This window comes from Salmo salar, chromosome ssa27 (assembly GCF_905237065.1).
Source record: "Salmo salar chromosome ssa27, Ssal_v3.1, whole genome shotgun sequence".
Taxonomy (NCBI): domain Eukaryota; kingdom Metazoa; phylum Chordata; class Actinopteri; order Salmoniformes; family Salmonidae; genus Salmo; species Salmo salar.
The window spans coordinates 34,210,001-34,229,794 of NC_059468.1; the positions used below are offsets into that span (position 1 = coordinate 34,210,001).

Genomic DNA, 19,794 nt, shown 5'->3' on the forward strand with positions numbered 1-19,794 from the left:
CTCTCTCTCTCTCTGTCTGTCTGTCTCTCTCTCTCTCTCTATCTCTCCCTTTGTCTCTCTCTCTGTCTCTCTCTCTCTGTCTCTCTCTGTCTCTCTCTGTCTCTCTCTGTCTCTCTCTCTGTCTGTCTCTCTCTCTCTCTCTCTCTCTCTCTCTCTCTCTGTCTCTTTCTCTCTCTGTCTATCTCTCCTTTTGTCTCTCTCTCTGTCTCTCTCTCTCTCTCCGTCTGTCTGTCTCTCTGTCTGTTGTCCATCATGGTTGTGATTGTAGTTATGAGCTGTACTAGAATGGCTCATTCAACCCTGCTACTGGAAAATAGGTTTAAATCAATTACATTCTCTCCAAAATCAAAGTTTGACAGACTTTGCAGATCCAGCCATGCAGTGCCATCGGAAAGTATTCAGACCCCTTGACTATTTCCACATTTTATTACGTTACAGCCTTATGTGGAAAAAGTAAGGGGTCTGAAATATTTCCCGAAGGCACTGTATGGCTGGGTCCTAAAATTAATTTGAAAGATAGGAATTGTTTAACTTCATCAGCTTAGATGGTATCCATCTTTTGCATTCCATTCAAACCCCTGAAAAACGTTGAATTTGAAGTAAACTATTGCTTTAATACTGTTTGCTGAACCAATGTAGTCTATCTTGCTAGCCGTGAGCTGGAGCAATCTAATCCATTCAGTAGCAGAGTTGAATGTGTTCAATTTACTTATTTATTTAATTATTAATCATATTCTTGATCTGTTTCTTCGTTTGTTTTCATTTAATTTGAATTTGCTTGATGTGAAATTCCATTCCTTTTGTGCATTATATGTCTGTCTGGGGATAAATGATCTTCTTTTTGAAGCAGATACATCAAACCAGTGGTAGCCGGTTGTCATTTGAAATACGCAACGGGAGAACATATATTGAGTGCTACATACATGTGTAGACATCACTACAGCCTGGTCGGTTTATGTTGCAGTGTGCATGTCATTACCTGTTGGTTGGTGTGAAAGGCCTTATACAGATACACTACATATACAAAAGTATGTGGACACCCCTTCATACTCGTGGATTCGGCTATTTCTGCCATACCTGTTTTAAAAAAATATATATTTTACCTTTATTTAACTAGGCAAGTCAGTTAAGAACAAATTCTTATTTTCAATGAGAGCCTAGGAACAGTGGGTTAACTGCCTTGTTCAGGGGCAGAACGACAGATTTTACCTTGTCAGCTCGGGGATTCGATCTTGCAACCTTTCAGTTACTAGTCCAAAGCTCTAATCACTAGGCTACCTGCCGCCCTGTTGCTGACATGTGTATAAAATCGAGCACACAGCCATGCAATCTCCATAGACAAACATTGGCAGTAGAATCGCCTTACTGAAGAGCTCAGTGACTTTCAACGTGGCACCGTCAGAGGATGCCACCTTTCCAACAAGTTAGTTTGTAAAATTTCTGCCCTGCTAGAGCTGCCCCGGTCAACTGTAAGTGCTGTTATTGTGAAGTGGAAACGTCTAGGAGCAACAACGGCCCAGCCGCAAAATGGTAGGCCATACAAGCTCACAGAACGGGACCACCAAGTGCTGAAGCGCGTAGCACGGAAAAATCATCTGTCCTCGGTTGCAACACTCACTACAGAGTTCCAAACTGCCTCTGGAAGCAACGTCAGCACAATAACTGTTCGTCGGGAGCTTCATAAAATGGGTTTCCATGGCCGAGCTGCCGCACACAAGCCTAAGATCACCATGCGCAATGCCAAGTTTGCTGGAGTGGTGTAAAGCTCGCCGCCATTGGACTCTGGAGTGGTGGAAACACGTTCTCTGGAGTGATGAATCACACTTCACCATCTGGCAGTCCAACAGACTAATCTGGGTTTGGTGGAAGCCATGAGAACATTACCTGCCCCAATGCATAGTGCCAACTGTAAAGTTTTGTGGAGCATGACAATGTCCCTGTGCACAAAGTGAAGTCCATAAAGAAATGGTTTATTCGAGATCAGTGTGGAAGAACTTGACTGGCCTGCAGAGAGCCCTGACCTCAACCCAATCAAACATAATTTTGGGGATGAATTGGAACGCCTACAGGGAGCCAGGCCTAATTGCCCAACATCAGTGCCCGACCTCAACATCTAGTGGAAAGCCTTCCCAGAAGAGTGGAGACTGTTATAGCAGCAAAGGGGGGACCAACTTCATATTAATGCCCATGATTTTGGAATGATATGTTTGACAAGCAGGTGTCCACATACTTTTGGTCATGTAGTGTATATATATACAGTATTTAATACAGTACTACCGTCTACTGCAGTGAAAATACAGCCAAGGCTTCCAAAAATGACCTCATCAGCTCCTCCTGACTTGGGTTACCCATTCATCTGTGGCTTTGCTCACACACTTACACAAACACACACACCCACACCATACCAAACCGAACCACACAACACCACACTATACCACACAACTAACAGGGGTCATCTTTCCCTTCCCAGCCAGGGACTATGAGATCCAGAGAGACCGGATAGAGCTTGGACGCTGCATCGGAGAGGGACAGTTTGGAGACGTCCACCAGGGAGTCTACAACAGCCCGGTAAATAGTACCGTAACAAGTATATAGTATTGAATAAGTACAGAACCAGTCAAAAGTTTGGACACATCTACTCCTTCATGGGTTTTCCTTTATTTGTACTATTTTCTCAACAACAAAAAATGAGTTAAAATAAAGAAAGAAAAACCCTTGAATGAGTAGGTGTGTCCAAACTTTCGACTGGTACTGTATATAGTACATAACAACTATATAGTACTCTAACAAATAAATAATACTGTATCTGTCTGGCTAAATGCAGACAAAGCATCTCTCCTCTCACCCTCAATCCCCATGTGTTCCTCTCAATTTCACCTGACTGTAACCATCTAGCTAAACACATCTCTCTTCTTATTTATATGTTCAATATTTTCTTGTACATAAACTGACCCAATGTTTTGTCTTGTGTCTGACTTCCAGGAGAATCCCACTCTGAACGTGGCCATTAAAACATGCAAGAACTCCACATCGGACAGCGTGCGTGAGAAGTTCCTTCAGGAAGCATGTGAGTGTGCTGAAATGTAGTGTAAGCTAGTGTCACTGTAATGACTGTAATGGGACTGATGATGATTGCAGCTGCTTCTGGTTGCCATGTATGTATGCACACACACACACACACACACACACACACACACACACACACACACACACACACACACACACACACACACACACACACTGCCTGATGGTAGTCTCAGGTTGCTTTGCTCACTGTGTTTACAGTGTTCCCAGGCAGTTGAGGAAGGAATATATTCTATTTAATGAAGCTGGTAACTGTAAACATTGGCTTTGTCCCAAATTTCACCTTAGTGCCCTATGTAGGGAATAGGGTGCCATTTGGGATGCAAATTGACAATATTTGTACTAAGAGCAGTGACGTTTGAGTCTGTGTTAGACCTATCACAGGGAGCCTTTCTCTGTTCCTTTGAAAAAGTTTGATGAAATGTTTTTATTTATATTTTGGGGGTGGGGTAATCAAATGTTAGTCTACATCTTTCCACTCTAGTTCTTAACTGTTTGGTGAAATCCTCACACCCCTTTCTGATGTGTGTTCCTCAGTGACCATGCGTCAGTTCGACCACCCCCACATAGTGAAGTTGATCGGTGTGATCACAGAGAACCCAGTGTGGATCATCATGGAGCTGTGCACGATGGGAGAGGTGAGGCGTCCTGGGGGTTGGGTTGGCAGTGAACCCTACAAACACAGAGTATGTTTTGATAGATAGACTACGTACAGTATGCAGAGGTGTTGTTGGAGTTCTTGTCATTCTTGTAATAGATGGGAGATCCCAGAAGACAGGAACACGTTTGGAAACAATTTCCTCTGTCATCCACCTATCTCTGGAAAAACAAAGAGGATCAATCTTATTGACGTTTTTCATCTTCCAGTTGAGGTCCTTTTTACAAGTAAGGAAGTACAACCTGGATCTGTCAACGTTGATCCTGTTCTCCCACCAGCTCAGCACAGCCTTGGCATACCTGGAGAGCAAACGCTTTGTCCATAGGTAAGACCACCACCCATTTTATCCTGCTATTTAGGTTGATGTAGACACTTTAAGATGATGTTAAGCTTTCATTTTCTAATGTATTTATTTGTGCCACGCTGTCAATATTTAAGAACTCAATGTACGTTTTGCAGAATTCCAGAATATTTCCAAAATCCCCAGGTTTTCCAGAATTGCTAGTTATTATCTCTTTGTGTGTACGTCTCCAGGGACATTGCTGCCAGGAACGTGCTAGTGTCTTCCACAGACTGTGTGATGCTGGGAGACTTTGGACTCTCGCGTTACATGGAGGACAGTTCCTACTACAAAGGTACAAACCTGTATTATACGGTCTCTGGTACAAACCTGTTTAATACGGTCTCTGGTACAAACCTGTTTAATACGGTCTCTGGTACAAACCTGTTTAATACGGTCTCTGGTACAAACCTGTTTTATACGTCTCTGGTACAAACCTGTTTAATACGGTCTCTGGTACAAACCTGTTTAATACGGTCTCTGGTACAAACCTGTTTAATACGGTCTCTGGTACAAACCTGTTTTATACGTCTCTGGTACAAACCTGTTTAATACGGTCTCTGGTACAAACCTGTTTAATACGTCTCTGGTACAAACCTGTTTAATACGGTCTCTGGTACAAACCTGTTTAATACGTCTCTGGTACAAACCTGTTTAATACGGTCTCTGGTACAAACCTGTTTTATACGTCTCTGGTACAAACCTGTTTTATACGTCTCTGGTACAAACCTGTTTTATACGGTCTCTGGTACAAACCTGTTTAATACGGTCTCTGGTACAAACCTGTTTAATACGGTCTCTGGTACAAACCTGTTTTATACGGTCTCTGGTACAAACCTGTTTAATACGGTCTCTGGTACAAACCTGTTTAATACGTCTCTGGTACAAACCTGTTTAATACGGTCTCTGGTACAAACCTGTTTAATACGTCTCTGGTACAAACCTGTTTAATACGGTCTCTGGTACAAACCTGTTTAATACGGTCTCTGGTACAAACCTGTTTAATACGGTCTCTGGTACAAACCTGTTTTATACGTCTCTGGTACAAACCTGTTTTATACGTCTCTGGTACAAACCTGTTTTATACGGTCTCTGGTACAAACCTGTTTAATACGGTCTCTGGTACAAACCTGTTTTATACGTCTCTGGTACAAACCTGTTTAATACGGTCTCTGGTACAAACCTGTTTTATACGGTCTCTGGTACAAACCTGTTTAATACGGTCTCTGGTACAAACCTGTTTAATACGTCTCTGGTACAAACCTGTTTAATACGGTCTCTGGTACAAACCTGTTTAATACGTCTCTGGTACAAACCTGTTTAATACGGTCTCTGGTACAAACCTGTTTAATACGTCTCTGGTACAAACCTGTTTAATACGGTCTCTGGTACAAACCTGTTTAATACGGTCTCTGGTACAAACCTGTTTAATACGGTCTCTGGTACAAACCTGTTTAATACGGTCTCTGGTACAAACCTGTATAATACGGTCGCTGGTACAAACCTGTTTAATACGGTCTCTGGTACAAACCTGTTTAATACGGTCTCTGGTACAAACCTGTTTAATACGGTCTCTGGTACAAACCTGTTTAATACGGTCTCTGGTACAAACCTGTTTAATACGGTCTCTGGTACAAACCTGTTTAATACGGTCTCTGGTACAAACCTGTTTAATACGTCTCTGGTACAAACCTGTTTAATACGGTCTCTGGTACAAACCTGTATAATACGGTCGCTGGTACAAACCCACTGACTTCCAGGCTGATGTTTTTTTGCACCATCTGATGGTTGTGAAAGCCATTGCAGAATGTCTACACGCTAAAGCACACATGGGTTTTTGTCTCAACGTCCAACCTTTTTTCAGCTTCCAAAGGAAAACTTCCAATCAAATGGATGGCTCCAGAATCCATCAACTTCAGACGCTTTACCTCTGCCAGCGATGTGTGGATGTTTGGTGAGTTTGGCAGCTGCAGATTATACACATCTAGCAATCAACTCCTGTGTGTTCGTGTTTGTGTCGGTCTCTGTCATATCTATAGCCTGTCCTTACAGTCTTTTCCCCCTCCCCACCCCTCTCCTCCTCTCCTCTCTCATTCCCTCTCCTCCCCTCCTCTCCTCTCTTCTTCCCTCCCCTCCTCTCCTCTCTCCTCTCCTCCCCACTCCTCTCCTCCCTCCTCTCTTTATTCCTCCTCTCCTCCTCTCTCCTGCTCTCCCCTCCTCTCCTCTCCTCCCCACTCCTTTCCTTTCTCCTCTCCTCCCCACTCCTTTCCTTTCTCCTCTCCTCCCCACTCCTCTCCTGCCCTCCCCACTCCTCTCCTGCCCTCCTCTCTCCCCTCCTGCCCTCCTCTCTCCCCTCCTGCCCTCCTCTCTCCTCTCCTCCCCACTCCCCATCTCCCCCTCCCCTCTCCTCCCCTCTCCCCCCTCTCATCCCCACTCTTCCCCTCCTATCTCCTTCCCTCTCCTCCCCTCCTCCTCTCTCCTTCCCTCTCTCCTCCCCACTCCACCTCTATCCTTCCCTCTCCTATCCTCCCCTCGTCTCCCCTCTCCTCCTCTCTCCTTCTCTCCCCTCCTCTCTCCCCTCTCCTCCCCTCTCCTCTCCTCTCCTCTCCTCCCCTCCCAACCTTCTCCTCTCTCCTTCCCTCTCCTATCCTCCCCTCGTCTCCCCTCTCCTCCTCTCTCCTTCCCTCTCCTCCTCTCCCCTCTCATCCCCTCCTCTCTCCCCTCTCCTCCCCTCTTCTCTCCTCTCCTCTCCTCTCCTCCCAACCTTCTCCTCACCTCTCCTATCCTATCCTCCCCTCCCTAACCTCCTTCCCCTCCCCTCCTTTCCAGGTGTGTGCATGTGGGAGATCCTCATGTACGGTATCAAGCCCTTCCAGGGGGTGAAGAACAATGATGTCATCGGGCGGATAGAGAACGGAGAGCGTCTGGCCATGCCTCACAACTGCCCCCCCACCCTGTACAGCCTGATGACCAAGTGCTGGGCCTACGACCCCAGCAAGAGACCCCGCTTCACAGAACTCAAAACCCAGCTCAGGTCAGTACCTCTGAGGGGAGAAGTTCAGGGGTCGGAAGTGCATTGTTTTCCTTTACGATCCTAATGAATAAGATTACTAGGACAGGGAGGACCTGATCCGAGATCAGCACTCCTACTGTGAGATGCTGCATTAATGTAGGCTCTGGTGAAGTATATGCCTCAGGATAAAAGGTGCCTTTAAGCACAGATCTAGGATCAGCTTAACTAACCTATTCCTAACCATAACCATTAGGAGGGGGCGAAAAAAGGAATCTGTCTAGAAGAAACGCCTGCTTGGCAGTGTTCTTTCACACACAGTATCCCTGCTTTATAACTCTGGAAGAATGATGTTGGGGCGGCAGGAAGCCTAGAGCATTGGGCCAGTAACCGAAAGGTTGCTGGATCAAATCCCTGAGCTGACAAGGTAAAAATCTGTCGTTCTGCCCCTGAACAAGACAGTTAACCCATATATGTTCCACATTGCTACACAAGAGGTCACTGTTTCATGTATTAGTATACAGGACACTTCAGTAAGTTTAGAAACAGAGTGGTCTCAGCTACTTAAGTTGTAATCCAAATAAGAGTGGGGTTCCCGAGTGGCACAGCGGTCTAAGGCACTGCATCTCAGTGCTAGAGGCGTCACTACAGACCCTGGTTTGAACCCGGGCTGTATTACAACCGTCCGTGATCAGGAGTCCCATAGGGAAGCACACAATTTGGCCCACTGTTGTCCTGTTTAGGGGAGGGTAGTCCATTGTAAATAAGAATTTGTTCTTAACTGACTTGCCTAGTTAAATAAAAAAATTGAAAGAGGCAACAGGTTGATGCCATATTCCCAATAGAGACTATCAATTATCAGCACACAATGCATTTCAATGGTCTATCTATGTCCGTCAAATCCATGGTAGGTGGATGAAGTGTGATGTACATAGATCTTTTAGACTAGCTGAAGCAAAGCCACATTAGAGGGTGTGTGTGGGTACATTTCTGTGGATATATTTCTGTGGGTAGTCCTCGACTGCGTCCCAAATGGCACCCTAATCCCTATATAGCACACTACCTTTAGACCAGAGCCCTATAGGCCCATTTGAGACGCAGCCCTTTTGTGGTGGATTTATTGCCTTACCTATCCCATGGGCCATTGGCCTTAGTATGTGAGAACCTGTCAACCAATCAATTAAATGTATTTATAAAGCCCTTCTTACATCAGCTGATGTCACAAAGTGCTGTACAGAAACCCAGCCTAGAACCACAAACAGCAAGCAATGCAGGTGTAGAAGCACGGTGGCTAGGTGGCTGTCTGTCTGTCTGTCCGTCGATAAAGTCCTAGAGTATGTGAGAACCTGTCTGTCTGTCTGTCTGTCTGTCTGTCTGTCTGTCTGTCTGTCTGTCTGTCTGTCTGTCTGTCTGTCTGTCTGTCTGTCTGTCTGTCCGTCCGTCCCTCGGCCCGCCCGCCCGCGTGCGTCAGGTGCTATCATGAACGTGGCTGGTCTTGCTCCATTTGAAGCTCTTGGGTACAGAGTGTGAACTGTGTATTGTCTTTAGCCCATAGTAACATAAAACGTTATGTCCACAATTCACAGGGAGAGAAAGGAAACACAAGGTGGGAGGGATTCCCTCCACACTTCCTTACAATCGCCTCTCCTCTAGACAAGCCCTGGGTCGCATTCATTAGGCACCAAACAGAAGAAAACAGGATAAAACAGGGATGGACTACCTGAACCTGTCCAATAAGAAACACCGTTTTTTGCATTCCTTTGAGATACACTTTGCTACGGTGTGCCCTAGTGAACACAACCCTCGTAGTTAGTTCCACAGCATCATACTTCCCAGTCAGTCCAGTCCAGTGGTAGGCTGGCTGATAGACTGACTGGCCGGCGGCCAACCACAACAGGCTGCCTATGGCAGAAGGAGGGGGAGCTGCTGGCTCTGATAAAGAGAGTTTATTGAAACAGTACAGGACTTTCACACACACTGCTGTGGATATGACTGGGGAGCTGGTGGTTCATGGTTGTGCTGTGATTGGATGCACGTGGGCTCTGAGGCATACACATGGGAGATGAGCATTTTCCTGAGAGGTAAATTAGACGTTCACGTTACTGGTTGAAAAGGATGATTGAACTTCGATAATGCATTTGTTATTAGATAGAGATAATGGATAATACATTTGGTATTAGATACAGATAATGGATAATACATTTGGTAATAGATATGGATAATACATTTGGTATTAGATACAGATAATGGATGATACATTTGGTAATGGATAATACATTTGGTAATAGATATGGATAATACATTTGGTAATAGATACAGATTGTGGATAATACATTTGGTATTAGATACAGATAATGGATAATACATTTGGTAATGGATAATACATTTGGTAATAGATACAGATAATGGATAATACATTTGGTATTAGATACAGATAATGGATAATACATTTGGTAATAGATACAGATTATGGATAACACATTTAGTAATAGATACAGATAATGGATAATACATTTGGTAATAGATACAAATAATGGATAACACATTTAGTAATAGATACAGATAATGGATAATACATTTGGTAATAGATACAGATAATGGATATGCATTTGGCAATGGATAAGGATAATGGATAACACATTTTGTAATAGATTTTTATTTTATTTTATTTATTTCACCTTTATTTAACCAGGTAGGCAAGTTGAGAACAAGTTCTCATTTACAATTGCGACCTGGCCAAGATAAAGCAAAGCAGTTCGACAACATACAACAACACAGAGTTACACATGGAGTAAAACAAACATGCAGTCAATAATATAGTAGAAAAATAAGTCTATGTACAATGTGAGCAAATGAGGTGAGATAAGGGAGGGATAAGGGAGATACAGATAATGGATAATACATTTGGTAATAGATACAGATAATGGATAATACATTTGGTAATAGATACAGATAATGGATAATACATTTTGTAATAGATACAGATAATGGATAATACATTTTGTAATAGTTACAGATAATGGATAACACATTTTGTAATAGATAGGCAGGTAGCCTAGTGGTTAGAGTGTTGGGCCAGTAACTGAAAGGTTGCTGGATCGAATCCCCGAGCTGACAAGGTAAAAATCTGTCGTTCTGCCCCTGAACAAGGCAGTTAACCCACTGTTCCCCGGGAGGCCGTCATTATAAATAAGAATTTGTTCTTAACTGACTTGCCTAGTTAAATAAAGGTTCAATTTTTTTTAAATAACACATTTGGTAATAGATACGGATAATGGATAATGCATGTATCTCCTGTTACATCTGAAGCAGAGAGGTGTCTGTGATAACTAAGAGCATTATATTTCAAGTGTTTTGTGTATGTTAATTGTGTAGCAACCCCCTCCACTGTATCCCAGTCTGTGTTATGACTGTATGATAAGCTGTTGTGTGTTCCCTGCAGTACTATCCTGGAGGAGGAGAAGGCCCAGCAGGAGGAGAGACTGAGGATGGAGATGAGACGTCAGGTCACTGTGTCCTGGGACTCAGGGGCCTCTGACGAGGCCCCCCCTAAAGTAAGAACCCTAATCCTACCCCCCTAAAGTAAGAACCCTAATCCTACCCCCCTAAAGTAAGAACCCTAATCCTACCCCCCCTAAAGTAAGAACCCCCTCTAAAGTAAGTTTAGAAAATGCTCTCCTGCTACCAAAAGTCACTTGTATCAAAGTGGCATGTTTTTAGGGAGTCCCGTCAGTGGACATTGAAATCATGGCTAGTCTGGACCCCACCAAAAAAAGAGAAAAAAAAGACATACGGACAGGACCAAAACAAGACATCGGCGTAGGGCTCCTTAGTGGGAAGTAGCCATCAACAAATAAAAACCTGGAGGATTTCATTCCAAATGCTCACTCAGCCAGCTTATTCAGTACTTATCGAGTCACTTACAGGAATTGCTTAATGTAAAGCAGGTGTTGATATTCACCCCTTCTCCTCTTTAAAGGGACAATCCATATGTTTGCATATATACAAATAGCCATGTCTATAAAGTAATAGCCAGGGCCCGGTTCTCCGATGGCGATGGAACTTAAGCTTTTGAGTGTTCTCACCATCGAGAGCATCCTGACCGGTTGCAACACCGCCTGGTATGGCAACTCCTCGGCATCTGACCGTAAGGCGCTACAGAGGGTAGTGCGTATGGCCCAGTACATCACTGAGGCCAAGCTCCTGCCATCCAGGACCTATATAATAGGCGGTGTCACAGGAAAGCCCATAAAACTGTCAGAGACTCCAGTCACACAAGTCAGACTGTTTTCTCTGCTAGCACACGGCAAGCGGTACCGGAGTGCCAAGTCTCGGACCAAAAGGTTTTTTAACAGCTTCTACCCCCAAGCCATAAGACTGCTGAACAATTAATCAAATGGCCACCGGACTATGCTACTTGCTGTTTATTATCTATGCATAGTCACTTCACCCCTACCTACAGTTGAAGTCGGAAGTTTACATACACTTAGGTTGGAGTCATTAAAACTTGTTTTTCAACCACTCCACAAATTTCTTGTTAACAAACTATAGTTTTGGCAAGTCGGTTAAGACATCTACTTTGTGCATGACACAAGTAATTTTTCCAACAATTGTTTACAGACAGATTATTTCACTTATAATTCACTGTATCACAATTCCAGTGGGTCAGAAGTTTACATACACTAAATTGACTGTGCCTTTAAACAGCTTGGAATATTCCAGAAAATTATGTCATGGCTTTAGAAGCTTCTGATAGGCTAATTGACATAATTTGAGTCAATTGGGGGTGTACCTGTGGATGTATTTCAAGGCCTACCTTCAAACTCAGTGCCTCTTTGCTTGACATCATGGGAAAATCAAAAGAAATCAGCCAAGACCTCAGAAAAACATTTGTAGACCTCCACGAGTCTGGTTCGTCCTTGGGACCAATTTCCAAACGCCTGAAGGTTCATCTGTACAAACAATAGTACGCAAGTATAAACACCATGGGACCACGCAGCCATCATACCGCTCAGGAAGATGAGCTAGAGATGAACGTACTTTGGTGGGAAAAGTGCAAATCAATCCCAGAACAACAGCAAAGGACATTGTGAAGATGCTGGAGGAAACAGGTACAAAAGTATCTATATCTGTCACGACTTCCGCCGAAGTCGATCCCTCTCCTTGTTCGGGCGGCGTTCGGCGGTCGACGTCACCGGCTTTCTAGCCATCGCCGATCCACTTTTCATTTTCCATTTGTTTTGTCTTTGTTTTCTACACACCTGGTTTCTATTCCCCAATTACATGTTCATTATTTAACCCTCTGTTTCCACCATGTTTGTGTGCGTGTTTGTATATAATGTTCAGGTCGTTACTTGTTGGCTGGTATTGTTTGCCGGGTTTGTTATTATGCCCATTATTTACAAGTGACCGCTATTTCACGCACCTTTAGTATTTGTTTTATACTGGTGCTGTTTGTGGAATAAATTACCTTGTACATTCATCTCTGCTCTCCTCCGCCTGATTACATGCACCAGTTACCCACAGCCTGACAATATCCACAGTAAAACGAGTCCTATATCGACATAACCTGAAAGGCCGCTCTGCAAAGAAGAAGCCACTGCTCCAAAACCGCCATAAAAAAAGACAGATTACGGTTTGCAACTGCACAAGGGGACAAAGATCATACTTTTTGGAGAAATGTCCTCTGGTCTGATGAAACAAAAAAAAGAACTGTCTGGCCATAATGACCATCGCTATGTTTGGAGGAAAAAGGGGGAGGCTTGCAAGCCGAAGAACACCATCCCAACCGTGAAGCACAGAGGTGGCAGCATCATGTTGTGGGGGTGCTTTGCTGCAGAAGGGACTGGTGCACTTCACAAAATAGATGGCATCATGAGGCAGGCAGGAAAATGATGTGGATATATTGAAGCAACATCTCAAGACATCAGTCAGGAAGTTAAAGCTTGGTCTCAAATGGGTCTTCCAAATGGACAATGACCCAAGCATACTTCCAAAGTTATGGCAAAATGGCTTAAGGACAACAAAATCAAGGTATTGGAGTGGCCATCACAAAGCCCTGACCTCAATCCCATAGACAATTTGTGGGCAGAACTGAAAAAGCTTGTGCGAGCAAGGAGGCCTACAAACCTGACTCAGTTAGACCAGCTCTGTCAGGAGGAATGGGCCAAAATTCACCCAACTTATTGTGGAAAGCTTGCGGAAGGCTACCTAAAACGTTTGACCAAAGTTAAACAATTTAAAGGCAATGCTACCAAATACTAATTGAGTCTATGTAAACTTCTGACCCACTGGGAATGTGATGAAAGAAATAAAAGCTGAAATAAATAATTCCCTACTATTATTCTGACATTTCACATTCTTAAAATAAATTGGTGATCCTAACTGGCCTGAGACAGAGAATTTTTACTACGATTAAATGTCAGGAATTGTGAAATACTGAGTTTAAATGTATTTGGCTAAGGAGTATGTAAACTTCCGACTTCAACTGTATATGTACAAATTACCTCAACTAACCTGTACCCCCGCACACTGACTCGGTACCGGTACCCCCTGTATTATTGTTATTGTTATTAATTTATTTTTAGTTTTTTTTAAAATTATTATTTTTAACTTTTGTTTATTTGGTAAATATTTTCTTGACTCTTCTTGACCTGCACTGTTGGTTAAGGGCTTGTAAGTAAGCATTTCACGGTAAGGTCTACACTTGTATTTGGTGCATGTGACAAATAAAGTTTGATTAGATTTTTTAACAATTCTCCATTTCTATAATGGCCGAAGAACTTGCATGCGTTTCTCAAAACACTGCGTAGGGAGAACTTTAAATAGGTGCGTCGTTAGAGCATATGTCTATTGATAGGATCGAAAGAAAGGCAGTGCTGCTCTCGGATCAGTGTTTTCCATTCAAATCTTACCTTAACATTGGATACTGACGACGGATAAGTTCCTAGAAAGAAATGATCACCTATGGCTGCAAATATTGAGCCAGCTTATTCTAATGCTTAGACTATGCACTAAATCAAATATTTGGCACATTGCTCACATGTTGTTAGACCTACAGGAAATTGAGGCAAAAATTACAGACAGTAGCCTACAATTAGCAAAACAGAACTCAATAAATTGAACATGAAATTGATTTCAATATGATTGAAATATATAGGACTATGTAGCCTACTGTATTGATCTTTTAATGCAGTCGTTATTTTTTACCCTTTGCTTGTTTATAACAATTGCAAAGACATTGGCAACTTTGTATTGTAGTCAACTTCATTCTGAAGTTATCGGCATCTTGAACTTCTGTACATAAATTGATGCGGAAGGGCAAATAAGCATCTAACGACCCAGATAGCTGTTCTACGAGTGATCTGTGGCAGTCCGTAAATAACAAGTGTTTTCAAGTGCAACTTTTGTAACAATGGTTTTGGGAAACATCTCTGAGATTTAACGATGCGCCTACGAAGGTTCTAACGATGAACTTAGCCTTACAATGCTTTTGGGAAACTAGGCCCTGGATGCGCCAATTACATTTTGGAAATACACCTTTTGCATGCGAAATGTTGTAGACTTTTGTATAATCACCTTCGGGTTTAAAAACCATGAAAATTCAAAACAATAAACAACCTTTTAAGTGAGAAATAGGCATTGGCCTGAAGCCCGAAAAAGAAAGGAAATTCACAAGCATCACAATGCCTACTCCACCCATGCTCTACCAAGGTTTTCCAGCACCCAGCCAAACTGTCTTCATTATTTTATGATGACTGATGAAGACAGCTTGGCTGTTGAAACGTTGGTTATAAAATTATTGCATCTTAGCAGCTAGAGTGTGCGGCTCTCCTTCTCTGTTTCAAGTGTTCTACTCCGCTAGCCAGCACCTCGCCTAAACAGGTGTTCTACTCCGCTAGCCAGCACCTCTCCTAAACAGGTGTTCTACTCCGCTAGCCAGCACATCCAGCTTCTTCACCTGTGGGATCGTCTGAGGGGGAGGGGGGTGCTGGGGTGTATTTCTGTCTGTGATAAAGCCCTTTTGTAGGCAAAAACGTATTCTGATTGGCTGGGCCTGGCTCCCCAGTGGCCACCTATTGCTGTGCCCCTGCCCAGTAATGTGCAATTTAAAGATTAGGGCATCATGAATTTATTTCAATTGACAGATTTCCTTCTATGAACTGTAACTCAGTAAAATCTTTTGAAATTGTTGCATGTTGCATCTATAATTTTGTTCGGTATACAATAGACCAACATAGCTATTGTAGTAGGTGAATGCTGTGTACTGGAAAAACTTGGTAGAGCATGGGTGGAGTAGGCATTGTGGTGCTCATGTGAATGTCCTTTCTTTTTTGGCTTCAGACTAATGCATACTCACATAAAACTTTTGTTTTTTGTTTTTAAAAGTTTAGTTACTAGTTTGTGGGATTCAACGTCTGTATTTTTTATGTGTAATGATTGTATATTCTCCATAAATAGTTTCCTCATCTAAGAATAATAAAGCTTTCTTATCTGATTTTATCTCTGGATATGGGATGCAGCGCCATCCTATGGTTGGAATGTAGATACATGTCAAGCATGCCATTGTTTCCAAGATTTCTACAAAGGATAGCTTGGTGCTTTGCATCTAAAAGTCGATTAAGACTGGGGTTATAGTGTAAACATTTCTGAGGTGTCCTAGTGGTTAGAGCGTTGGGCCAGTAACCGAAAGGTTGCTGGATCGAATCCCCGAGCTGACGAAGTAAAAATCTGTCGTTCTGCCCCTGAGCAAGGCAGTTAACCCACTGTTCTCCGGGCGTGGATGTCGATTAAGGCAGCCCCCCGCACCTCTCTGATTCAGAGCGGAAGACACATTTCAGTTGAAGGCATTGTTGTACAACTGACTAGGTATCCCCCTTTCCCTTAGATATTTTAGGTAGCTTGATACAATGACTCTCATTCCCTGTCCAATAGATGGGGTTCACACCCTGTAGAAAGTCTATCTATCCCATGTGTACTTCAGTATGCTTACTGCATGATCTGTCACCCCCTCTCTGAGCAGCCTAGCAGACCTGGTTACCCCAGCCCTCGCTCTAGTGAAGGATTCTACCCCAGCCCTCAGCATGCTGGACAGCTCAACCATTACCAGGTACTGTACTATACAATACTACACTACTGTACGCTACTATACTATACTATACTATACTATACTATACTATACTATACTACTGTAGTATACTACTATACTATAATATACTATACTATACTACTGTACTCTACTACTGTACTCTACTATACTATACTATAATATACTATACTAACACACTTTTAACACAGAGAATGAGTGCCGATAGACATGGCAGCTCTGCTTCTAGCTCCTAAGCAACTTTGCAGTATTTTCTCTTTTTGTGTGTTATTTCTTATATTACTAGCCCAGAACATTTTTTGTGTTATTACATACATCCGGAAAAACTTTTGTATATCAGAACGGCGGTAACTCACCAGCATTACGACCAGGAATACGACATTCCCGATTTGGATCCTTTGTTCGTACCCCCCAAGGCAATTTAACTCATCCCAGAGGTTGCTCCAAGACGCCGACGTGGGAGAAGAGGTATTCTGAGTGGACTTTTAGTTCAACTCAGGAGGCGTGCACACCATCCCCTGCTTGCGAGTATATTACTTGCTAATGTTCAGTCTCTGGATAATAAAGTAGACGAGCTCAGGGCGAGGATCTCCTTCCAGAGAGACATCAGGGACTGTAACATACTCTGTTTCATGGAATCATGGCTCTCTCCGGATATACTGTCCCCGTCCATACAGCCAGCTAGGTTCTCAGTACATCACGTAGACAGGAATAAAGAACTATCCGGGAAGAAGAAAGGTGCTGGTGTATGTTTCATGATCATTTTTTTTTTACATTTTACATTTTAGTCATTTAGCAGACGCTCTTATCCAGAGCAACTTACAGTAGTGAATGCATTTTTTTTTTTTTTTTTTGTACTGGCCCCCCGTGGGAATCGAACCCACAACCCTGGCGTTGCACACACCATGCTGGCGTTGCAAACACCATGCTCTACCAACTGAGCCACAGGGAAGACTATTAACTACTGATGGTGTGATTGTGATAATGTACAGAAACTCAGGTCCTTTTGTTTACCCGACCTAGAATACCTCACAATCAAATGCAGACCGTATTACCTCCCAAGAGAATTCTCTTCGGTTATAGTCACAGCGTGTATATTCCCCCTCAAGCCGATACCACGACGACCCTCAAGGAACTACACTGGACTTTGTGCAAACTGGAAACCACATATCCTGAGGCCACATTTATTGTAGCTGGGGATTTTAACAAAGCAAATTTGAGGACCACAAGGGTGCGTGATCAGCCTCATTCTGTACTCCCTGTTCACCCATGACTGCGTGGCCATGCACACCTCCAACTCAATCATCAAGTTTGCAGACGACACAACAGTAGGAGGTCTGATTACCAACATTGACGAAACAGCCTATAGGGAGGAGGTGAGGGCCCTGGCGGAGTGGTGCCAGGAAAATAACCTCAACGTCAACAAAACGAAGAAGCTAATCGTGGACTTCAGGAAACAGCAGAGGAAGCACGCCCCTGTCCACATCAACAGGACCGCAGTGGAGAAGGTGGAAAGCTTCAAGTTCCTCTGTGTACACATCATTGACAATCTAAAATGGTCCACCCACACAGACAGCGTTGTGAAGAAGGCGCGACAGCGCCTCTTCAACCACAGGAGGCTGAAGAAATTCGGCTTGGCCCCTAAGACCCTCACAAACTTTTACAGATGCACAATTGAGAGCATCCTGTCGGACTGTTTCACCGCCTGTACGGCAACTGCAGGGCTCTCCAGAGGGTGGTGTGGTCTGCACAAAGCATCACCGGGGGCACACTGCCTGCCCTCCAGGACACCTACAGCACCCGATGTCACAGGAAGTCCAAAAAGATCATCAAGGATATCAACCACCCGAGCCACAGCCTGTTCACCCCGCTACCATCCAGAAGGCGAGGTCAGTACAGGTGCATCAAAGCTGGGACCGAGAGACAGAAAAACAGCTTCTATCTCAAGGCCATCAGACTGTTAAACAGCCATCACTAGCCGGCTACCACCCGGTTACTCAACCCTGCACCTTAGAGGCTGCTGCCCCATATATGTAGACATGGAATCACTGGTCACTTTAATAATTGAACACTAGTCAGTTTAATAATGTTTACATACTGCTTTACTCGGTTCATATGTATATACTGTATTCTATTTGACTGTATTTTAGTCAATGCCACTCAGACATTGCTCGTCCTAATATTTATATATTTCTTAATTCCATTCTTTTACTTTTAGATTTGTGTATTGTTGTGAATTGTTAGATACTACTGTGCTGTTGGAGCTAGGAACACAAGCATTTCACTACACCTGCAATAACATCTGCTAAATATGTGTATGTGACCAATAAAATGTGATTTTGATTTACTGTGTACTACCCATAGAATGAGAATGGGGTTCCACGTCTCTTCTATTGATTCTATATCTGTGGTATTACTGTTTATTACTTTATACCGTTACCATTAGATATCTGAACCATTTCCATTGATAATAAGGTACTGACCATACTGGTTTAGTAAATGTATTTAAATGAATATTTTTCTAGCTACTTGGCAGTGGTTTGGTTCTTACTAGCTAGTGGTGTGTAGAGGGGGAGAACGTGATCAACTTTATCATCTTGCGTAAAATGGTGAATTTATGGTGACGTGACGTGCTTGCCCTCTATCTATCTTCCCATGGCAGCTGAGCTGAAATAGTGAATGCATTGAGAATGAGAAATTATATCTCCCCAAACTAAGTTATTTTACAGCACCTCAGCTCCCCGTAATACATTGCTGACAGCGGGAATTTCCTGCAACACTTTTTTAAACTGCTGGCGTTGTTGACTTAAGGCAGATTCCATCTGCGGAAAAATCCACTCTCAGATTCTGTTGTTATCGCTCTCGACTACGTTATCGCCTTAAAAGGCGTTCTATGTGCCGGTATGCATATTTATAGGTTATTGTCTTTTATTTTCAGGTCAGTTATTTTTAGGATATTTATCAGCCAGTGCTAATGTCACATGTCACATATAGGCTCAGATATACATAAAGTCCCAGAGGTCTTTGTGTCTGGAGGGTAAATAATGAGGTACTGCGTTATACTGAAAGCTAAGTGTTTCTCTGTCCCCTGAAATGCTAACTGGGGCCTATGTTATATGATGAACAGCCTTGCCTCACAGACAATACTTTTGTATCATCACAATCCTCTCTCCAAACAAAATGGGGTTTTCACCTGTCGTCTGTCCTACCATATCCAGGTTGGGTACCCTGGCCCCCACGTTATTCCCGCTATGCCCAGTGGAGGGTACTCTCCCCAGGCCGGTGTTCTGGACCCTCAGGAGGCCTGGAACCACCACCGACCAGGAGACGTCCCCATGTGGTCCCCAAACATGGAGGTGAGAGAGAGCTCCACAAAAATATACATGTATACTCTCCTTACTATGTGATTCTGCCAATTGTATTCAGGCGAAATTGCTGAATTTCATCAGCTATTGTCTGAGCTTGGTACATCTCTAGCAATCACAGATGAGGCTTAATACTAATCCACTATCCTCTCTACCTCCCTCTCCCTCAATCCCCCTCTCCTTCCCTCCCCCTCTGCCTGTCTTTCCCCCTTCCCCCTCTCCCTCTCCCAG

General features: G+C 43.3%; 1 protein-coding gene across 13 annotated transcripts in view; it reads left to right on the top strand.

Moving 5' to 3' along the window:
* The window catches only part of LOC106588992 (focal adhesion kinase 1), a 252,781-nt gene that overhangs the window by 211,647 nt on the left and 21,340 nt on the right, over window positions 1-19,794 (top strand). For 12 of the 13 annotated variants that reach the window (XM_014178602.2, XM_014178603.2, XM_014178600.2 and 9 more), the window contains 10 exons: window positions 2,471-2,568; window positions 2,983-3,067; window positions 3,622-3,722; window positions 3,952-4,067; window positions 4,277-4,377; window positions 5,947-6,036; window positions 6,912-7,116; window positions 10,535-10,646; window positions 16,115-16,201; window positions 19,417-19,554. In XM_014178602.2, coding sequence (XP_014034077.2) covers window positions 2,471-2,568; window positions 2,983-3,067; window positions 3,622-3,722; window positions 3,952-4,067; window positions 4,277-4,377; window positions 5,947-6,036; window positions 6,912-7,116; window positions 10,535-10,646; window positions 16,115-16,201; window positions 19,417-19,554 — 1,133 coding nt within the window. Of the gene's footprint in view, window positions 1-2,470; window positions 2,569-2,982; window positions 3,068-3,621; window positions 3,723-3,951; window positions 4,068-4,276; window positions 4,378-5,946; window positions 6,037-6,911; window positions 7,117-9,064; window positions 9,174-10,534; window positions 10,647-16,114; window positions 16,202-19,416; window positions 19,555-19,794 lie in introns of those variants that run through there. The other variant, XM_045709599.1, reaches the window with a different exon arrangement.